Source organism: Hyperoodon ampullatus (genome assembly GCF_949752795.1).
Source record: "Hyperoodon ampullatus genome assembly, chromosome: 10".
NCBI classification, from domain to species: domain Eukaryota; kingdom Metazoa; phylum Chordata; class Mammalia; order Artiodactyla; family Ziphiidae; genus Hyperoodon; species Hyperoodon ampullatus.
Window position 1 is genome coordinate 70,018,238 of NC_136923.1, and position 19,657 is coordinate 70,037,894.

The window sequence follows — 19,657 nt, forward strand, 5'->3', positions numbered from 1 at the left end:
TGGGATGGACAGAGGTCCTGATTGAGCCCTGTGATGACAAGAGCTCCAGACAGAAGGAGGACAGAAGAAACCAACACGCATGCATGATTGGAGACAGAGTGGTAGCACTCATCCATTCATTCATTCAAACAATACAAGTGCTAGGTCCTTGCTAGGCAACCATGGCTAAGAGTGAGTGAAACAGACTAAATCCCTGCTCTGATGGTGCTTCCATTCTATAGGGGAAGAACAACAGTAATTTAATAACCTTGCTAAGCAAAGTGTCAGTGCAAACTGTAGTATCAGCTGCAAAGGAAAGAAGCTTGGTTCTCTGAGAGGGAATAACAAACACTGGTCACCACAGGTGGTCAGGGCAGACTTCCTGAGAAAGTGGACTTGAGCTGAGAACAAAAGGATAATAAGGGTTTACCAGACAAAGGGCAGGGGTGTGGGCTCCAGAGAGAGGCCATGGCACGTGCAAAAGCTCTGTGGGAGGACAGAGTATGACATGTGGTGGGATGTGAGAGGAAGCTAGGCTGATGTGAACATGGGGAGCACAGGGAGGGTGATGCAGAATAAGTCTGGAGAGGCAGGAGGGGGGCAGGTTGTATAGGCCCTCTAGGCCACGTGAAGAATCATGGTCTTTATCCAGAAAGCAATGGGAAGCCAGTTAAGGGTTCTAAGCAGATATAGTACAAGAGTTGTGCTTGAAAAATGCCACTCTGGCTACAGTAAGTGAGGTAAACTTGAGGGAGGGTACAGAGAGAATGTCGAGGGGTCAGTTAGCAGAGCAGAGGAGAGAGGAGACAGATAAAGGTAGTTGGACTAGGTGGTCTTGACTTATCTTTGTCATCTGGACTATAATATTAATATGAAAGTTATTTCCATAAAAAAGAAAAATCTTTCTGACTATGTACATTTTAAGTGTACTCACACAGCTCACTGAGAAAGTTTTATTGAGGCATGCCTCATTTTTTTTTTTAAATAATAGGCATGGAAAAATTATTATCCTCACAGAATAACATGGCTCCTGGGTTAAGCAAGGAAGAGGGAAAAGAGCTCTCAGCTTTTCTCTCCTGATCATTGGCTATCCAAGGGGACTTCATTTCCTTCCAGAGCCGTCACCTGTCAAATGTTCTGGGTGGGGAGAAGCCTCTCCACTGGTGGTCCACAGAACCTGCCGATAGCTCTAAACTTACAACTCAGTTCACACACTTAGCATCAAAATCTACTTTCCATGTGGCTTCCAACACAGGGGTAAACTTTTCCTTAAAAAGTTTCTGCAATACAAAAGGTAAATCCCTTCTCTAGACATGCAAGGATAAGTGACTGACTCCCTTTTGATGTTTTTTATTCCAAAATATTCATCTGCTCCGGCTACTTCATAACCCCATAAACAAAAGTATGATTAACAAGTGTTTCCAAGTCTGGTCTAACAGATAGATGCCTTCCACAAGGCAGGCTCTGATACCTCATCATTAACACAGGGGTCTGCCTAGTACCAGACTTATCCTCTGTGTTTTATCTGAATTCTGTTATTTTTTTTCATTTTTTTTGGCCATTCCTCTTACAGATACATGTTTCTCCATCATTCAAGTTCTAAAACTCTTGACAAAATTAACACCAATGTTTGCCCTTTAAAAAAAAACACACAGGAAAGAACATGACTAGCTTTTTTCATTGCTGTCAAATGCTGTGTAGAGAAATGGAATTAAGTATGAAAAGAGAAAAATAAAATCTCCATCGAACATTTTAAAAGTGACAATTACATAACCAGAGCCCATTAACTGGCTCACGCTTCAAGAAGGAGCAGCAAGCACACCTCTCCAACGGCTCAGGGAAGGGGATCTGAGGAGGGCAGCCCACCCATTACCACAGTAGACTCACAAAGAATGGTAATATTTCAATACAGGACCTATGCAACAGCCAAGATCTGCAATCCCATCCTGGAAACTAAAACTTGACACTGAACAGGAACTTCTTCTCATCAGCGGTCTCAAAGGTGAAGTTATTTTCTCCATTAAATCCCACTTTCTTTCTATTGCATCACATTAGTGACCCCAATCCCTCTACACACAACCCCAGGTCACATGATTAGCAGTGAACTCCTGGAACCAACCCAAGATTTTCATTTTGTTAGGTGCCAGCCTAAGAAACAAAGCTGGTGGAAAGGAAGCTTTTTCAACTTTATCACTAACAGTGGCAAAGAAGATGCAGCAAGGTAAATAAACAGTCTAGGTTTAAATGTCCCATTTTTCAATCTTGCTACACTTTGGCAGAGTTTACTGAGGCTGTGGCTCTCCACCTTTCATTTATCCCGTTGTCCTCAACCACTGCAGCACTTAGAGAAAGAAACATGACTTCTCATTCTAAGATTCCTAGTGAATAAATAGAAACAAACCCCAGAACAGAAAGTTGCCCCTCCCCAGGACTAAATGACAGAACATTCAGCAAAGGGGACACACTGCTTCTCAGATAGGAATACTGTCAGGCTGAAGTACAGGGAGCAGACAAGCTGTCCTTACAGAGGCCTTTCCAGGTGACATAGAGACTGTCAAAGTGCTTCTCAGGGAAGGCCCAGGGGAGAAACTTTCTAAAGTTAGGATGCTATAGAAATTGCCTGATCCAAGGTAGCGTTCCACGGTCTCAAGTAGGCCAGGCCCCTCTGAGTGGGGAAACCCAAGTGGAAATGGACTTCTGAAGTCCTGGGGAAAGACGAAAGGAAGAAGTACTCTTGGAGAACTGGGCTCTGAGAGGCCCAAGGGGAGAAGCATAAGGAAAATGTGGCTCAGGTGTCCTTTTCAGGGAAGCACTTGTGCTTAGGGTAAGTGGCTTCAAGGTTCTGAAAAGCTACTAGGATATTGCTATGTACAGCACTTATTTAATTTCTTTAATTTATTGCTGACAGTAAATAAACCATGCCACTCTGCCAGCATATGCTACTCAAATAATGTCAAGGACAAATCTCTACAAGACATTTATGGCAGCATCTAGAAAAAAAAAATCTTTTTCAAATAAAGTTTTCCTTTTGATTTTAAAAGAAGTACATGTAAATTGGTCAAAAATGTAGGAAACTAGAAATAATTTCCCTAATCCCAATATACAAAGTCAACCATTATTAACATTTTGGCATATTTTCTTCTGGCTTTCTTCTTCCATTGTTTTTTTTTTCCTACTTGTGATTATAATTCTATAATTTTGTATCCTGTTTAAAAAAATCTTGTATAAGTATTTTCTTAAGTTATTAAAAACTCTGTTTCTTTTGTTTTTTGGGTTTTTCTTGGCCATGCCACATGGCTTATGGGATTTTAGTTCCCTAACCAGGGATCGAACCCAGGCCCTTGGCAGTGAGAGCTCGGAGTCCTAACCACTGGACTGCCAGGGAATTCCCTAAAAACTCTTTACAACGTCATTTTAATGACCACTTAGGCTAGGGAAGAAAACTTACTCAAAAGGAAATCTGGTTAGTATATCTGGCAGGCAGATGGACAGTCTGTGAGAAAATCAGCCTAAAATCTAGAGACACTAGGTAGTTCCAGAATAGGACCACAGAAATCTCAAGTGGAAAAAGAAAATCTTCAGTATTACCCAATTTTTTATATCTAATTTTTTATATTTGCCAAAATGTTTGCCAAGGGGGCACAGTCTTGGAAAGATGATGGCCTACATCACTAACACTTTGGCAGACAGAATTATTAGTCAATGGAACCAAGACAAAGTGAAGAAACAGTTAAAAAATGAACATGTAGGAGGTCAATATGTAAGGAGCACATGCTGGCAGGAAACAAGACAGCTGCATAACACAGGAGAAACGCAGCCAGGCACAAGGAAGGAAAGGTAAAGGACGTGGGGTCACTGGGGAGTATCAATAGCCCATGCAGTAGAGCTTCTGGGACTGCAAGTTCAAGATGGCCAACATTATAGGCACATTTACCTTGCTCCCTTCCTGGAAACCAGTGAGGTGACATCAAAGAAGTACAAAGGAGACACCTTCATAATAGTATTGCAAACTCAAAAGAAGGCTATTAGCAAATCAAGATTTTGTTGAATTTCTAGAAAATGGTAGGTGGATGAAACATTATTCATAAATCTGAGGGGAATTGGGCAGATTTCCATATAATAGCAAACTGAGCAGGATGGAAGAAAAACAACCCACATCCAGCCATACCAGTGTGAAATTTAAGACCTCCAAGGATGAAGAGAAGATCCTAAAGGCTTCTATAGGGAAAAACAAATTACTACAAAGAATAAGAATCTGATTATATCAGATTTCTCATCAGCAACATTAGATGATAGATGGCAATAAATCCAAGCTTTCAAAATTCTGAAGGAACTGAACTCTATACCCAGTTAAACTATGATTCAGGTATGCAAGTATTCTGAAAATTTGCCTTCCACATACCCTTTCTGAAGAAATTACCTATAGCTTTACTCTGTGCAATGCTCATAAGGGATCTTCTTAACTAAGACCCAATCAAGTCATATTTGGCTTCAAATTCACCCAGGAGAGAGAAGAGAAAAGACAGTGTGCCACCAGGGTAGCAGCAGGCATTCCTCCTCAGGGGGAGTCCTTGTAGCAGTCCATACAAATGTACAGGAGTCATTCCTGCTGGCATGCAAGTGACACAGCTCAGGTGAGTGTATAAGACTTACTCTGGGCAGGTGTGGGCCTCTCTGGCCTAGAAGCCTTATATTTCAAATTGAAAATCATATCTCTTATAATAGTTCCATAAACACAGATCCCAGAACTTTCATGAGGGACATGTCTAGTCACAAGTCATCACACTCAGGAAACCCAAAGCTATGACTTCCAACCAGATATTAAAAGTCCTCCCAGCCAGATGCAATTGACCAATCAGGGGTGATTTTTATCATAAGCAATGTTGCCTAATAACCCAGCTGACATTCCACTTCGATCAGATTTTCAGGGGAAGAGATCTAGAAAGGTAACTGGGCCAAAGGACAATATCTCCTGGAAAGGAAAAAGGGTTTTATTACCCCTTTACCCACATTCTACAAAAAGATCACAGCTGTAGAGTAGGCCTAGGAAGCAGTCTGTTCAAAAATTAACCAATGATGTGATGTAAACTGCTGCAGCCACTGTGGAAAACAGTATGGAGGTTTCTCAAAAAACTAAAGATAGAACTACCATATGACACAACAATTCCACTCCTGGGTATATATCCGAAAAAAACAAAGCCACTAATTCAAAATGATACATGCACCCCAATGTTCATAGCAGCATTATTTATAATTGCCAAGATATGGAAGCAACCTAAGTGTCCATCAACAGAAGAATGGATAAAGAAGCTGTGATACACACACACACACACACACACACACACACACACACACACACACTGGAGTACTACTCAGTCATAAAAAAGGATGAAATCTTGCCATTTGCAACAACATGGATGGACTTGGAGGATATTATGCTAAGTGAAATAAGTCAGACAGAGAAAGACAAATACCGTAAGATATCACTTATATGTGGAATCTAAAAAATACAACAAACTAGTGAAAGAAAAAAAACAGACTCAAAGATACAGAGAAGAGGGCCTCCCTGGTGGCGCAGTGGTTGAGAGTCCGCCTGCCGATGCAGGGGATACGGGTTCGTGCCCCGGTCTGGGAGGATCCCATATGCCGCGGAGCGGCTGGGCCTGTGAGCCATGGCTGCTGAGCCTGCGCATCCGGAGCCTGTGCTCCGCAACGGGAGAGGCCACAACAGTGAGAGGCCCGCGTACCACAAAAAAAAAAAAAAAAAAAAAAAAAGATACAGAGAAGAGGACTTCCCTGGTGGCGCAGTGGTTAAGAATCCTCCTGCCAGTACAGGGGACACGGGTTTGATCCCTGGTCTGGGAAGATCCCACATGCTGTGGAGCAACTAAGCCCATGCGCCACAACTACTGAGCCCACACGCCACAACTACTGAAGCCTGCACACTCTAGGGCTGTGTGCTGCAACTACTGAAGCTTGCGCACCTAGAGCCCGTGCTCTGCAACAAGAGAAGCCACCTCAGTGAGAAGCCCACACACTGCAACAGAATAGCCCCCACTCACCACAACTAGAGAAAGCCCGTGTGTAGCAACGAAGACCCAATGCAGCCAAAAATTTTTTTAAATTTTTTAAATAATAATAAAAAAAAAAGATACAGGAAACAAACTAGTCATTACCAGTGGGGAGGGGAGGAGGGACCATATGGGGTAGGGAACTAAGAGGTACAAACTATTACGTATAAGATAAGCTGCAAGAATATACTGTACAACACAGGGAATATAGACAATATTTTATAACTACAAATAGAGTATAACCTTTAAAAATTGTGAATCACTATATTGTACACCTGTAACTTATGTAATATTGTACATCAACTATACGTCAATTTAAAAAAGGGGAAAAAATTAACCAGCAAACAAAAGTATGCTTCAGAACTTCTGTAACAGGAAAAAGAGGCAATTAGGAACTCCAGGAAAACAAAAAGCTGGCTAATATGAAGCTAGTTATTTATCATTTGTGGAGTACTTCTGAGTACTTGTAAGAAAATCAAATCTGTGATCTGAACACAGTACAATTCTTCCAAGAGGGGCACAAGTTCAGTGACGTTGAACAGCATTTCCCTCACTACAGAGCCAATGAATTACTAGATCTGTAGGGAGCAATGTTTATATAATCATAATATTACAATGAGTTCTTAGTGGTTTTCCCTTTTCAGGATCAGTTTATAGCCAACACATGGAAGATTTAAATAAATTTAAAAAAACAGAAAATAATATCATAAATCTTCACAATGTCAGTGAGGTAGGACAGCTAACAGATGGGGAGAGACAAGAGGGAAATGTAGGGGTAGTAATTTCTTTACTAACATAGTAGGGAGTCAAAATACACTATCCACAACTGATGGATCAAAAAATAGAGGTTTAAGTACATTGTTTAATTTTAAAAGGTAAGTAATAGTAGAACTAAAAAGAAAAACATAACTAACAAAAAATGAGGAGTGGTTAAGTGAGCTAAATTCCTCATTTATTTTTATACCAAGGAGTTAGTGAAGTTGATAAATAGAGATATAAAAATATTATTTATAATTGAGAAACTAAAAAAAGTCAAAAGTAGTTACTTCTGAGGAATGAAACAGAAGAAGATGGGAAGGTAAAAATTTACTTTTCACTTATATCTTTTTGGACTGTTGAAAATAACTTTCCATGGGCATGTTTTACATTTATAATAAAAAAAGAAAAACTGATGTTAGTATTTTACTGTACTGACACAGATTTAGGGTTCAGCAATTTAGAAGACAGTAGAGAAAAGGAATCAACGATTAAAAAGTGAAATAAGGGAGTTCCCGGGTGGCACAGTGGTTAAGAATCCACCTGCCAATGTAGGGGACACGGGTTCAAGCCCTGGTCCGGGAAGATCCCACATGCTGTGGTGCAACTAAGCCCGTGCGCCACAACTACCGAGCCTGCGCTCTAGAGCCCGCGAGCCACAACTACGGAAGCCCGCATGCCTAGAGCCCGGGTTCCGCAACAAGAGAAGCCACCGCAATGAGAAGTCCGTGCACTGCAATGAAGAATAGCCCTCGCTCGCCGCAACCACAGAAAGCCTGCGCACAGCAACAAAGACCCAACGCAGACAAAAATAAATAATTTATTTTCTAAAAAAAGTGAAATAAGGTTAAAAGGTACAGGAAGATTATGTGAAAAAAGAGAACAAAAAGTAATTTTAAAAAATCACCTGATAGGGGCTTCCCTGGTGGTGCACTGGTTAAGAATCCGCCTGCCAATGCAGGGGACACGGGTTCGAGCCCTGGTCCGGGAAAATCCCACATGCCACGGAGCAACTAAGCCCGTGCGCCACAACTACTGAGCCTGCGCTCTTGAGCCCATGAGCCACAACTACTGAGCCCACGCGCCACAACTACTGAAGCCCATGCACCTAGAGCCCGTGCTCCGCAACAAGAGAAGCCACTATAATGAGAAGCCTGCACACCACAACGAAGAGTAGCCCCCGCTCGCCGCAACTAGAGAAAGCCCGCGCACAGCAACGAAGACCCAACACAGCCAAAAATAAAAATAAAATAAATAAATTAAAAAATAATAATAAAAAAATAAATAAACAAAATCAGCTGATACATTTGTGAAAACATATATAAACCTTGAGGGCATTATGCTAAGTGAAGTAACTCAGACAGAGAAAGACAAATATTGTATGATCTCACTTATATGTGAAATCTAAACAAACAAACTCATAAAAACAGAACAGACTGATGGTTGCCAGGTGCTGGGGGGGCGGGGTGAGGGAAATGGGAGAAGGTGGTTAAAAGGTACAAACTTCCTATTATAAGATAAATATGTTTTTGGGATGTAATGTACAGCACGGTGACTATCGTTAACAGTACATTTGTATATTTCAAAGTTACTAAGAGAGTAGATCTTAAAAGTTCTCACCATTAGAAATAAAATTATAACTAGGTGAGGTAATGGATGGTAAACTTGCTGTGGTGATCATTTCGCAATATATACATCTACCAAATCATTGTGTTGTACAGTCTAACCTTATACAATGTTATATATCAATTACATCTCAATAAGCTGGGGAACACCCCAAATCAGTCAATACAAAAACAGGATTATCTGTGATAGAAAATGAGCCTTTATCCTGAAAGCTCCAACTGTAGCAGGCCAAAAAAGGAAACTATCCTAATCCAGGAGCAGGAATTTATAGGAAGACATTGGAGAATCTCACTCCCTAGGTCTTTTTCAGAGGACAGCAAAAATTTGTCCTCTGATTTCTTTACTAGGTAGAATGCTATCAAGAGGCAGGGCTATTGATTTCTAATGGTCCTATAGAATTTCATTTATAACATGACTTGCATACTTTACTTCACTAAAAAACAGGCTACAGGGCTTCCCTGGTGGCGCAGTGGTTGAGAGTCCGCCTGCCGATGCAGGGGACACGGGTTTGTGCCCCGGTCTGGGAGGATCGCACATGCCGCGGAGCAGCTGGGCCCGTGAGCCATGGCCGCTGGGCCTGCGTGTCCGGAGCCTGTGCTCCGCAACGGGAGAGGCCACAACAGTGAGAGGCACATGTACCACACACACAAAAAAAAATCAGGCTACAATACTTGAAGCTAATAGGATCCTCTCTTGAGGACTGCTCTGGAGTACATTAGTTCAAAAGGAAAGGCTTTCTTCTTTTATCATCTACATATCTTCCATAAGATGTTACAGGAAAACCCGAACGAACTTGTTGGCCAACCAATACATCTTCTAAGAACTAACTCAAAAATGGGAGGCACAATAGATTCAGGTTATGTCTATAAACATTAAAGCATAACCTTTGGCTCCATTGATTCCTAAAGGATTAACAGGCACTCGCCTTCTTGCTATTACTCTTGTTCTTCTAATATATTATTTATTAATTTGTAAAACACTTACTGCTATAGTATCTAAGTGCTAACATATAAGGTTAAAAACACTTATATTATTGAAACCCACCAACTAATGGAAACAAAAAATTAAAAAGAGAAAAAAAAAAGATGCTGATGACTTAATGCAAGGCTACTGGGAGAGGATCTAATGAGTGAATGGGTTTTTGAATCAAGAAAAACCCATTTAAATAAATATAAAATCATTATGATATGTACCTTGTCAGTAGTTAGTCAACCAGTTCTTGTTGAAAACCCAATTGTATAACACCTTCAACAGGGGGACATAAAAGAGATGACGAATCCAATTTATAACTCATAAAATGACAGAAGAGATGGGTGATGGTAACCAGTGAGATGTGTAAAAGATGAGGAAGAGAGGGTCTGGTTTGTGAGCTGTATACCCAATAAGCAATGACTCTGGAAAGATAAATGGGTGGTTGTTCATGGGCCTTGAAGGCCTTCCTAGTGTATAAAAAGGGTTCTGGGAGCTTGGAAATAAGTGAATCACTTCATTTCCCAGTGTTCATCGTCCACCTTGGTTTAGCAATGCTTTGGGTTCTAGGAGGGAATGTGGTACCGGAGAAAGAGCCCTTCATTCTCTCTTTTATAAAATGAGGGCAATATCCCACACAAGGTATTTTGTATTCAGGACAGAATAAGATAAAATACATGCAGGTAAAGGAATACTAGTCACTAAATAATTGTTAGTTTTCTTCTGGTATGGTAGAGATGGCTACAAGATCTGTGATCCACTGAGAAGTGGCTGCCCAGCCAGGAGCTGACTATGTTTCCTAGTCCTACTAGCATCTAGTGTGGCAACTGACTAGTTCTCCCCAGTGGAATGCAAGTGGAAGTGATGTTTACTATACCCAGGCCAAGGCTGTTCAGATCCAGGTTTACCTTCTCTCTGCTCTTTCCCCATCTATCAGCTAGATGCAAATGATGCTGATGAGGCCCTAGATGATGGCAGAACCACAAGAAGGAAGACACCTGGGTTCCTCAATCATCTGTGAAGAGCCACTTGACAACTAGGAATACTTATGACTGAGAAGTACACTATTGTGTTAAGCCACTGACATATTGAAGCCACTATTTGTTACAGCAGCAAATGTTACCCTAACCAATACAAACATGCTATAAAATTACTATAATAATAATGGTGAGGATGTCAGACATTGCATCAAACAAGCCATCATTAACGCTATTATGAAATCTTGAAAAGATGTTCAACATCATTAGCCATCAGGAAAATGCAAATCAAAACCACTATGAGATGCTACTTCACTCCCACTAGGACGGCTATGAACAAAAAGACAGTAACAAGTACTGGCAAGAATGTGGATAAATTGAAACCTTGTTACACTGCTGGTAGGAATGCAAAATGGTACAGCTGTTGTGGACAAGTTTGGCAGTTCCTCAAAAACTTAAACATAGAGTTACTATAAGACCCAACAATTCCACTCATAGGTATATATACAAGAGAACTGAAAACATATGTTCACACAAAAACTTGTACAGGAATGTTCATAGCAGCAATACTCATAATAGCCAAAAAGCAGAAACAATTCAAATGTTCATCAGCTGATAAATGGATAAACAAAATGTGCTATATATATTCCTATATTATGGAATACTATTCAGTTATAAAAAGGAAATGAAGTACTGATACATGCTATAACATGAATGAACCCTGAAAACATTATACTAAGTGAAAGGAGGCTGGAGCAAAAGATCACATAGTATATGATTCCATTTATATGAAACGTCCAGAATATGTAAATCCATAGCGACAGAAAGCAGATTACTGGGTGCTGGGGCTGTGGGCTCTGGAGGGAAATGGGGAGACTGCTAATGGGCAGGAGGTTTCTTTTTGGGGTGGTGAAATGTTTTGGAACAGTAGATAGTCATGATGATGGCACAACTCTGAACATACTAAAAACCACTAAATTGTACAGTTTAAAAGGGTGAATTCTATGGTATGGGAATCATATCTCAATTAAAATAAAAAAAAGAAATCTCAGCTATTTGCTTTATCTTGCCTCCCACAGCATCTGGCTCTACACAAAAAGGCACTGAGCTTTTTTCAGGCAATGACTGGGAAAAGGTATGAGGGAACCTTCTAGGATGCTGCAGATGTGCTCATTTCAATCTGAGTGGTGGTTACATTCATTCTTAGCATGATTCTAAGCTGGTCAGAACTCAAAATCCTTCTGCCTGGCTTCACCCATAACCAGGTAAGGTCAAACAGAGCCCCAATGCCATATGCATGAAATGTTTCTGTTTCCCACAGGAGACCTAAGATACAAACTTTCCTTAGTTTAGGTAACAGTGTAACTAACATGGAGATGAAATAAATATTTAAAGGTAACCCTGAGAATGATATGAGGGTGGGGAATAGGTGAGAGTCTCAGAATACTACTAAAGTATGTATTGCATCAGCAAAAATCACTAAGGAAGAAAAAAGTCCCGAAGGGGTAGTATGGGATGTGGGGGGAGGGCCTGAGAGAGGATTGCATGTGGAAAGTATCTTTCTTTTCCCTGCTTAGATACATGCCATTTTTAAAAGTTAAGTTAAAACCACAAAATAAGAGATGCTTCTTTGGTCATATAAAGTAAATTCTCATCCAAGTACTTAAGAGTCAAAACTGAAGTAAAGGATCATCAGAATGTTTTAACCTCCAAATAAGAATACAATTTGGTGACTCCATGAATCTTCATTGGAACCTTCTGAATCTAGTGGAAAGACTGTCTTTTAAAGTGGTATAAATTCATGAAGGATGTAACTTACTTGCAGGTGACTTTAGTTCTGTCGGCTACCATGGTCCACTGCTGCTGGTTGGTGGAAACCTCGACGTAGTAGCTATAGCTCCGATCGTCACAGTCCCACAGTAGTAACCTGAACAGGAGGAAAACATAAGAATGCTGTGAATGCTCCACCTGGCTCTTTCCTTAGGCTGTGTGCGTGAGGGGATCTATGTCTACTCTAGCCTTCCAACCTGTCTTCTTTGCCCACACACTTCCAGGACCAAAGAAAGAAAGTGAATCCCCAACGAAAGCAAGCTCGGAGAAGGTGGAGTCAGCCTGCAGTGAGAGGCTTGTTTCTTTAAAAATTTATTTCACAAGTCACCCAACCCCAGGCGGCCTCTGTCCCCCAAGTGGCAAAGATCTTCTGATTGGCTTCTCAGGGAGATGTCCCCAAATCCCCCTTCCTGATTCTTCCAGCTCTCATCTCTTTGGCTGGGCTGAACAAAGGTAACACCCTTGAGACCACTGTTCATGGGGAAATCTGTGCTTTCTAATTGGTATTCTAAGTGGTAGTTACTAGTATGCCCCAATGACCTTAAACATGTTTCAGGTTCCTTCTCATTCTGACCAGACTTTCTGTATAGTTTTCATAAGACTGCCTGATTGGGAGATACAGGCAAACATGTATTCATCAGTAAAACTTTTTATTTCTTAGAAATTGATTATATTGGTCCTGTTCTTCTTATCCCCCTTTTCAGCTCAGATAAGAACCAAAGTATTGACTATGTGATTTTATTTACTTGAAGCTCAAAAGAGACAAGATTTATCTGTGGTGACAGGAGTCAGAATGGTAGTTACCTCTGGGGGAGGGAATGATTGGGAAAGGGTGAGGGAACATTCTAGGATGCTGGAAATGGGCTAATTTTGATCTAGTGGAAGTTAAATGGGTATATACATGTGTAAATATTCATCAAGCTATTCACAAAAGGTTTGTGCACTGTATGTGTGTCATTCCTGAATTTTAAGAATAGAATAAAAAAAGAATCAAAATATTATAATATGGGAGCAGACCACAGTCCAGTCTTCTGACAGTGCCACTGTGGTGAGAGATCATTGTTTTCTATAATTTCAGCCTCAAAAGTCCTTCCCATAGAAGATATCTATCTTATTGCTTTACAGTTGGGCATGCACATTTGTTTCCTCCACCAGCTAGAACAGAGTGAGCTCCCTGAAGACAGTGTCTATGTCTTATTGGTTTTTCCACATGCAGGACTTGGCACAGACTCTCACACAGAGCTCAATGAATATTTGCTGAGTGAATATCAGTAGATCATTTGTAACAATAACAACAATGATCATCATTATTATAATGGCCAACATTTCTTTAATGCTTACCATGTACCAGGCCCTATGCTAAATGCTCTATGTAACTTATTAAATCTTTCCAAAAGTCCTGTTAGCAAGCATTATTATTCTCAACAAATTATATATGGTGAAAGTGAGGCTTAAAGCTGTTAAGTAATTTATCTAAACTCAGTGAGGGTTCCAACCTGGTGTCCTGACCAAAGCCCCTTTCTGTACTCTGCTGTCAAATGTTTCCTTTACTCCCAGGTTATGTATCTGGGTCATAGTTTACAACCTATAACCTACCACTCTACAAAAGTAGTTTGTATTATTTCTCCTTAATCCTGCAATTACAATCAATGACAATCTTTTACACAAGTTCAGTTTAGTGTCACCTCTAAAGCTATTACTAAGGATTAGAAATGCCACTGTGCTCCGCTTTCCCCTTAGTTCCTTATTTTCAATTGTAATTTTGTTTGCTATCAATGAGAGTACACACTACTTAATAGGCTAGAATTTGTCTTTTAAGTAGAGGAAACTGTTAAAAGGTTTTCGAAAGCATAAACAGATGTGTAATACTGTACATGCTACTGATTCTCTTGAACTCACCTAAGTATTTAACCTCTCAAAGTACTCTGAATCAATCAGACAGGGATCCACCCTATTGTTTTTAGTGTCCAATAATTCTACTTTTAGATTATACCAGTGTGCGTGATAAGAAAGTGAATCATTTCCCTCATTAGTCATTTCCTCAAATATTACTCTAGTCTCTCAGCACTTTTATGCAGTTAGTCTATATTAATTTATACTTAGTAACTTTTAAAAATGTAATTTTTGCTTCTACGTTTGGCTCTCAGAATGAATATAAACCTTTTAGAAAGAAAGATCGTTGATCTCTCTGTTTTTAAAAAATTCTACTCCAAACATGTGGGCTCTGTTTATAGCATATGTTCCATATATGTTCTGGGCTGAAATCATTCATAACTCTGCCAGAGTAGATTAAAACCAGGAAAAAAACTTCAAAATAATTAACCATTCTCTTTATTGAACAGCCCTGGTAACAGGCTTTTTGGGAGATGATGTTGAGGCTGTTTCCCAATGGAATTTTGGATTATTTATGGAGAGCCAGGTTTATCATAATCCATATCCTTCTGGATAATCATGAGTTAGTGCTTCTACCAGTGTATCCAAATGAAAATAATCAGTCCCTTTTGGGATAAAATCTAACCAGATCTTGAAATATTTCATGGAAAAATATTTTTCATGGAAAAATGTTTCATGGAAAAAGTTACAGTAACTTATTTTATAAAGTCCTACAATTTCTTTCAAGGTAAAATGAAGATCACTTGTAATTCCAGTAATTTTGTAAACACATACACACGGTGCAAATTGCTTCTTTGCTTAATGACCTATTATGAATATCTTTTTTTTGCATCATCAAATATTCTTCCTCATCATATGTACTGGTTTCATAGAATTTCACTGTGTGGATGTCCCATAATTCACTTAATTAGTCTCTTATTGTTGGACATTTAGGTAGTTGATAATATTGCACTGTTATGAAACCTCTGTTATGAGCATTCTTAAGCTAAATCTATGGTTATTGCCTTTGAAAGTCGCTAGAAGTGAAACTCCTGGAGCAGGGCTTATGAGACCTTGATATGTATTATAGAACAGCTGCACACCTGTCCCCTCACCTGCAACGACAGTCTGCACCAATTTATACCCACACTACCAGCAGTGTATAAAAACGCCTGTTCTGTGCATCATCACCAATATTGTATATTATCTTTAAAAATACTGCCAATTTGATAGATGAAATATCTCTCATTATTTTAATTTGCAGTTTTTTACTTAGCATTGAACTTGAACATTTTACCCATTTTCTACTTATATTTATCCTTTTGTTAATGACTTACAAGATGCCCTTTATATTTAAAGGATATTAATCCACTGCCTATCACAGTTTGCATGCTGAAGAGACTAATTTTTATTAGCCTACTCTATCAATCTTTACCTCAATAATTTCTCCTGGCCTAAATTCTTTTTTTCTGAACAGCAGCCAAGTGCACATACCAGTTGAGACATCTCCTCTTTATTCTTCTATTAAGAGTCCCTGGGGGCTGGAAATGCGGGGTCAGGGTGACTCCTGAGTGGAAAAGGGACACTGATGGATCTCAGGTTGTCAAGCAAGGGCTCAGACTCACCTACACATAGGAGTTTTTAAGAGAGATTCTTTTTTTAAAAATTGAATGAAAGATTCTTCAAATTCTATAGTGCTCCACAATTTTCAAAAATTTCACACACATGATTTCATATAATCCCATAATAACCATTTTTAAAATCCTCTACCCCTATATTGCCCCTCCCCCTCCCCTTCCCCCCACTGGTAGCCACTAGTTTGTTCTCTATATAAAAGGGATTCTAATTTATGTGCTAGGATGCATATTTGCTTGGAATGTAGGCTTAGCCAGGAATGAAAACCCCTCTGTTGATTCAACTGAAAAAAAAGCAAGCACAGCTTAAGGACACTAAAGGAAAAATCGGCTCAATCTCTTTTTTGCCCATGGAGAGAAATTTTGTTCTAATAAGGCACAACTGTAAAGCCCACCAATTCCCTTCATTTCTTTCCCCGCCAGCAAAGTCTGTTCCCCTATCTTTGCACCTGCAACAACACAGCAATATTTCCGATTTGTAATCTGCCAGAAAAGGTCTGCCTGGTGAGCTGGCCCAGGACAGACACACTCCCTCTGACGTTAATTGAGAGTAGCTCCTTAAACATACCCGACATCCCCCCACCCACACATCAGGAGCCATTTTCAAAAGGGGCCGAATAAAGGAAGCTGCGAGCCAAGATCTATTGATGCAGATCAAATCTGTGTTTAGCTGTGGCCACAAACCCCTCCACCTAATGAGCACTGCATGAAATGCCTGGTGATATTAAATACTCCTCCATCTTCCTTATTCTCATTGCAGAATTTCCCTGAAAAGCAGTGAAGAGCTGGGCTTTTTAAAATTGATTAGCAGATGTGATTTTGCTTACATCTTCCATAAGTGCTCTGGCTGGCTGCATACCATTGATTACTGGGGTTCAGTTTACAGCAACTAATTGCTCTCCTTGCTGGTGTTTTGATACAAAATTCAATAGCGAATATGTTTTCAAAACTCTTGTCTTTGTGACTTGAGTCAGAAGTGACTTGAGGCAAACCCAGTGGACTGAGTTTTCCCTTCTTTAAAATAATTGCTCTCTCATCAGTCTGTGAAGAAAGTTTCCAAATTATAGCATTCTAATTGGAAAGTCTGCATTATGCATGCGATGACAAACTATGTTGTGCTGAATGGCATTTTTTTCATCCTTTTCTTAAGGGATTAATTCTGTGCCAGATTGTGAACAATGGCTGAGGTTTAACAGTTGAGATCAACAGCTTCTCCACTGAATTGGTGTCTTTTAGATCAGCAGCAAGTGTCTGTTTTGCCTGCTTCTAACTGTCCATCGTTCGTGGGAGACTCCACTGGAAGGCCAGGGGTCAAGACTGCTGCTCTTGCTGAGTTTTCCCATTTGGGTGAAAACAGACAACTAAGGGAAGATCAACTGCCAAGATATTAGTCATAAAATAATAATTTATCATAAAATCCATTTCCAATCTCTCAAAGTCAAAGGTACTTCTGACCTCAAAAATTTGCACAGACTATTCTTCGTTAAAAATCTTCAGAAATTAAGTTCTTCAGAAATAATTGTCTTCCATTCAACAAATATTTATTGAGCATTGACTAAGTGACATTAGGCAAGTCACTTAACTTGTCATTCAGTTTCATCCCTTGTGAAATCAAAGGTCTAGACTTGATGGTTTCTAAGGGCTCTTCTAGTTCCAACATTTTGTAATTTTCTGCAACAGCCTATGCAGTACAGGGTTTTGGGGGTTTGGGGGGCGTATCTGTCCTTTACATAGTAACTCCTCTTTATTTCTCTATCTATCTATCTATTTATTGGCCGTGCTCTGCAGCATGCATGGGATCTTAGTTCCTGAACCTGTGCCCCCTGCAGTGGAAGCACAGTCTTAACCACTGGACCGCCAGGGAAGTCCCAGTAACTCCTCTCTTTGAGAACTATTTCTGGCCCAACCTTGAGGTATATGTAGGGGGTCCCTGAGCTCTGTAGACCCAGTTGCATTACAGGAAGACATATGACCCCTGGTGGGCCAATCAGATTTCATATCAAAAATTTAGAATTATAAGGGCTTCCCTGGTGGCGCAGTGGTTGAGAGTCCGCCTGCCGATGCAGGGGACACGGGTTCGTGCCCCGGTCCGGGAAGATCCCACATGCCGCGGAGCGGCTGGGCCCGTGAGCCATGGCCGCTGAGCCTGCGCGTCCGGAGCCTGTGCTCCGCAACGGGAGAGGCTACAACAGTGAGAGGCCCGCGTACCGCAAAAAAAAAATTTAGAATTATGTAAGATTTTAGCATAATTGGCTCTGTTCACTTAAAATGATGATAAAAATGTAGACATTCTGGAGTGACCCTCTTTCATCAGAAGCTCAAAGAAGCAAAGAAAGTCATCTGCAGTGAGAAGCAAGAAGACAGATGGTATGGCCCAGGGAAGGCTGTCTGGGTCCCTCACAGGATTCCAACATCTGATTTTAGTCCCTATGGGAGCCACCAGAGTTCCTGCCCTAGTGTTCCATGAGAAATTTCCCAATCACTTTAATAAACTCACCATTTATGACTTAAGCCATCTTTACTTGGTTTCTGCAGCTTGGAAACAAAAGGGCCTAAGATAAGCTCCTAGCAGAGTGCACGAAAAGAGCAGACATTTCAATGATGAGGATGACAATGATGATGGGATGGCTACAAGACCAGAGAGACTATGAGGTGAAGAACAGGGGTGGTGAGGAGGCTCACTCTGGATAGCAACCTTTTCATTCAAACATGAAGGAGATCCTTTGTTGAAGCCAAGAGTGGGAGGACTGCAGTGTGGGGTGGAAAGGCAAAACAGGTTTTGGAATAGGCTCTGTGAGGCCGGCCGAGCTGCAGGGAGGGGTCTTTCGAAGATGGAGCAATCAGCATGGGTTATAACTCTCTTCCGCAGTGGCACCGAGGGAACAGGAGGGAAGAAAGCAGGATCGACAGTGACAAGGAAGAGACAGTGCAGGATCAGGGAAGTGAAGGGTAGTTAAGAGTATTTACCACTTCAGGCTGCTGAGGAGTTAAGTGGGGTCAGAGGGGGCTGACTACCTTTCAGAATAGAGAGGGACTGGAGGTCATGATGCAAAAGAGCAGATGTGACGGACATGAAGGTGAGGGAGAAAGGTATGAAGTTCTGGTCACAAGGGGAAATTTCAGTGCTCTCACCTCATTCAGAAGAGTACAGTTCTCACTCTTCTGAATGAGGAGCAGAAAGACAAACATCATGTTAGAGGCTCTATTTTAATCTCTGCTATTGGGAGGCAGGAGGGAGCCTGTAATAGCTGCCAGAAGTCAGTACAGTTTCAGAGGAACAACTTTACTGGTGAAAAACTGGGATTTTCCCAAAGATGAGAGGGATCCTATTGTCAGCTGTCACAGGGTTCAATCATGTAGCTTCCTCCTCAGGTGGGGAGCAAGGTCAAGCTGAGAAGAGCTGCTGGAGGCCACAGGCCCAAAATGAGATTCTCAGCAGGAGACTGGAATTGAGAGCCAGCGCTTTAACAAAGCGTGTGGAGCAGACCAGGTAGCTGCCCTGCGGATTCCAGACACGGGAACTCCTGAGGAGCAGCCACCACGGGGGCCCTGCCTCTAAGTGGGCCACAACCTCTCAGGGTAAAGGGGACACCAGGAGAAGAAGAAAACACAGACTGCTCGACAGATGGAAGGGGAACTTGGGAAATACGTTAGAGTACATCAGAGAGTCCACGTACTGTCTGACATTGTTTAATCTCTCATATATCTTAGAGAGTGACTTCTCTAAGAGAGGAAGAAATAATGACACTGGCTAAATTATCTTCTTTTGCAGCTGGCAAGGGAAAAGGTAAGCGCAAGCTCTCGGCTGTCTGGCACATGCAGCTTCTGTGTTTAGTCACTGAAGCCCCAGGATGAGGAAAGGTGAGGCTATGTGTACATGCGGGCTCCACTGCATAGGCTAGTTCACTGAGAGAGGGGGGGATAAAAGGAGGGGCCTTCCTCC

General features: G+C 40.9%; 1 protein-coding gene across 1 annotated transcript in view; it reads right to left on the reverse strand.

Moving 5' to 3' along the window:
• The window catches only part of BTBD9 (BTB domain containing 9), a gene marked incomplete at its 3' end in the record, with an annotated part of 374,760 nt that overhangs the window by 58,700 nt on the left and 296,403 nt on the right, over positions 1–19,657 (reverse strand). The window contains exon 9 of the mRNA XM_079712034.1: positions 12,198–12,305. Within this exon, the coding sequence (XP_079568160.1) occupies positions 12,198–12,305 (108 nt within the window). The remainder of the gene's footprint in view (positions 1–12,197; positions 12,306–19,657) is intronic.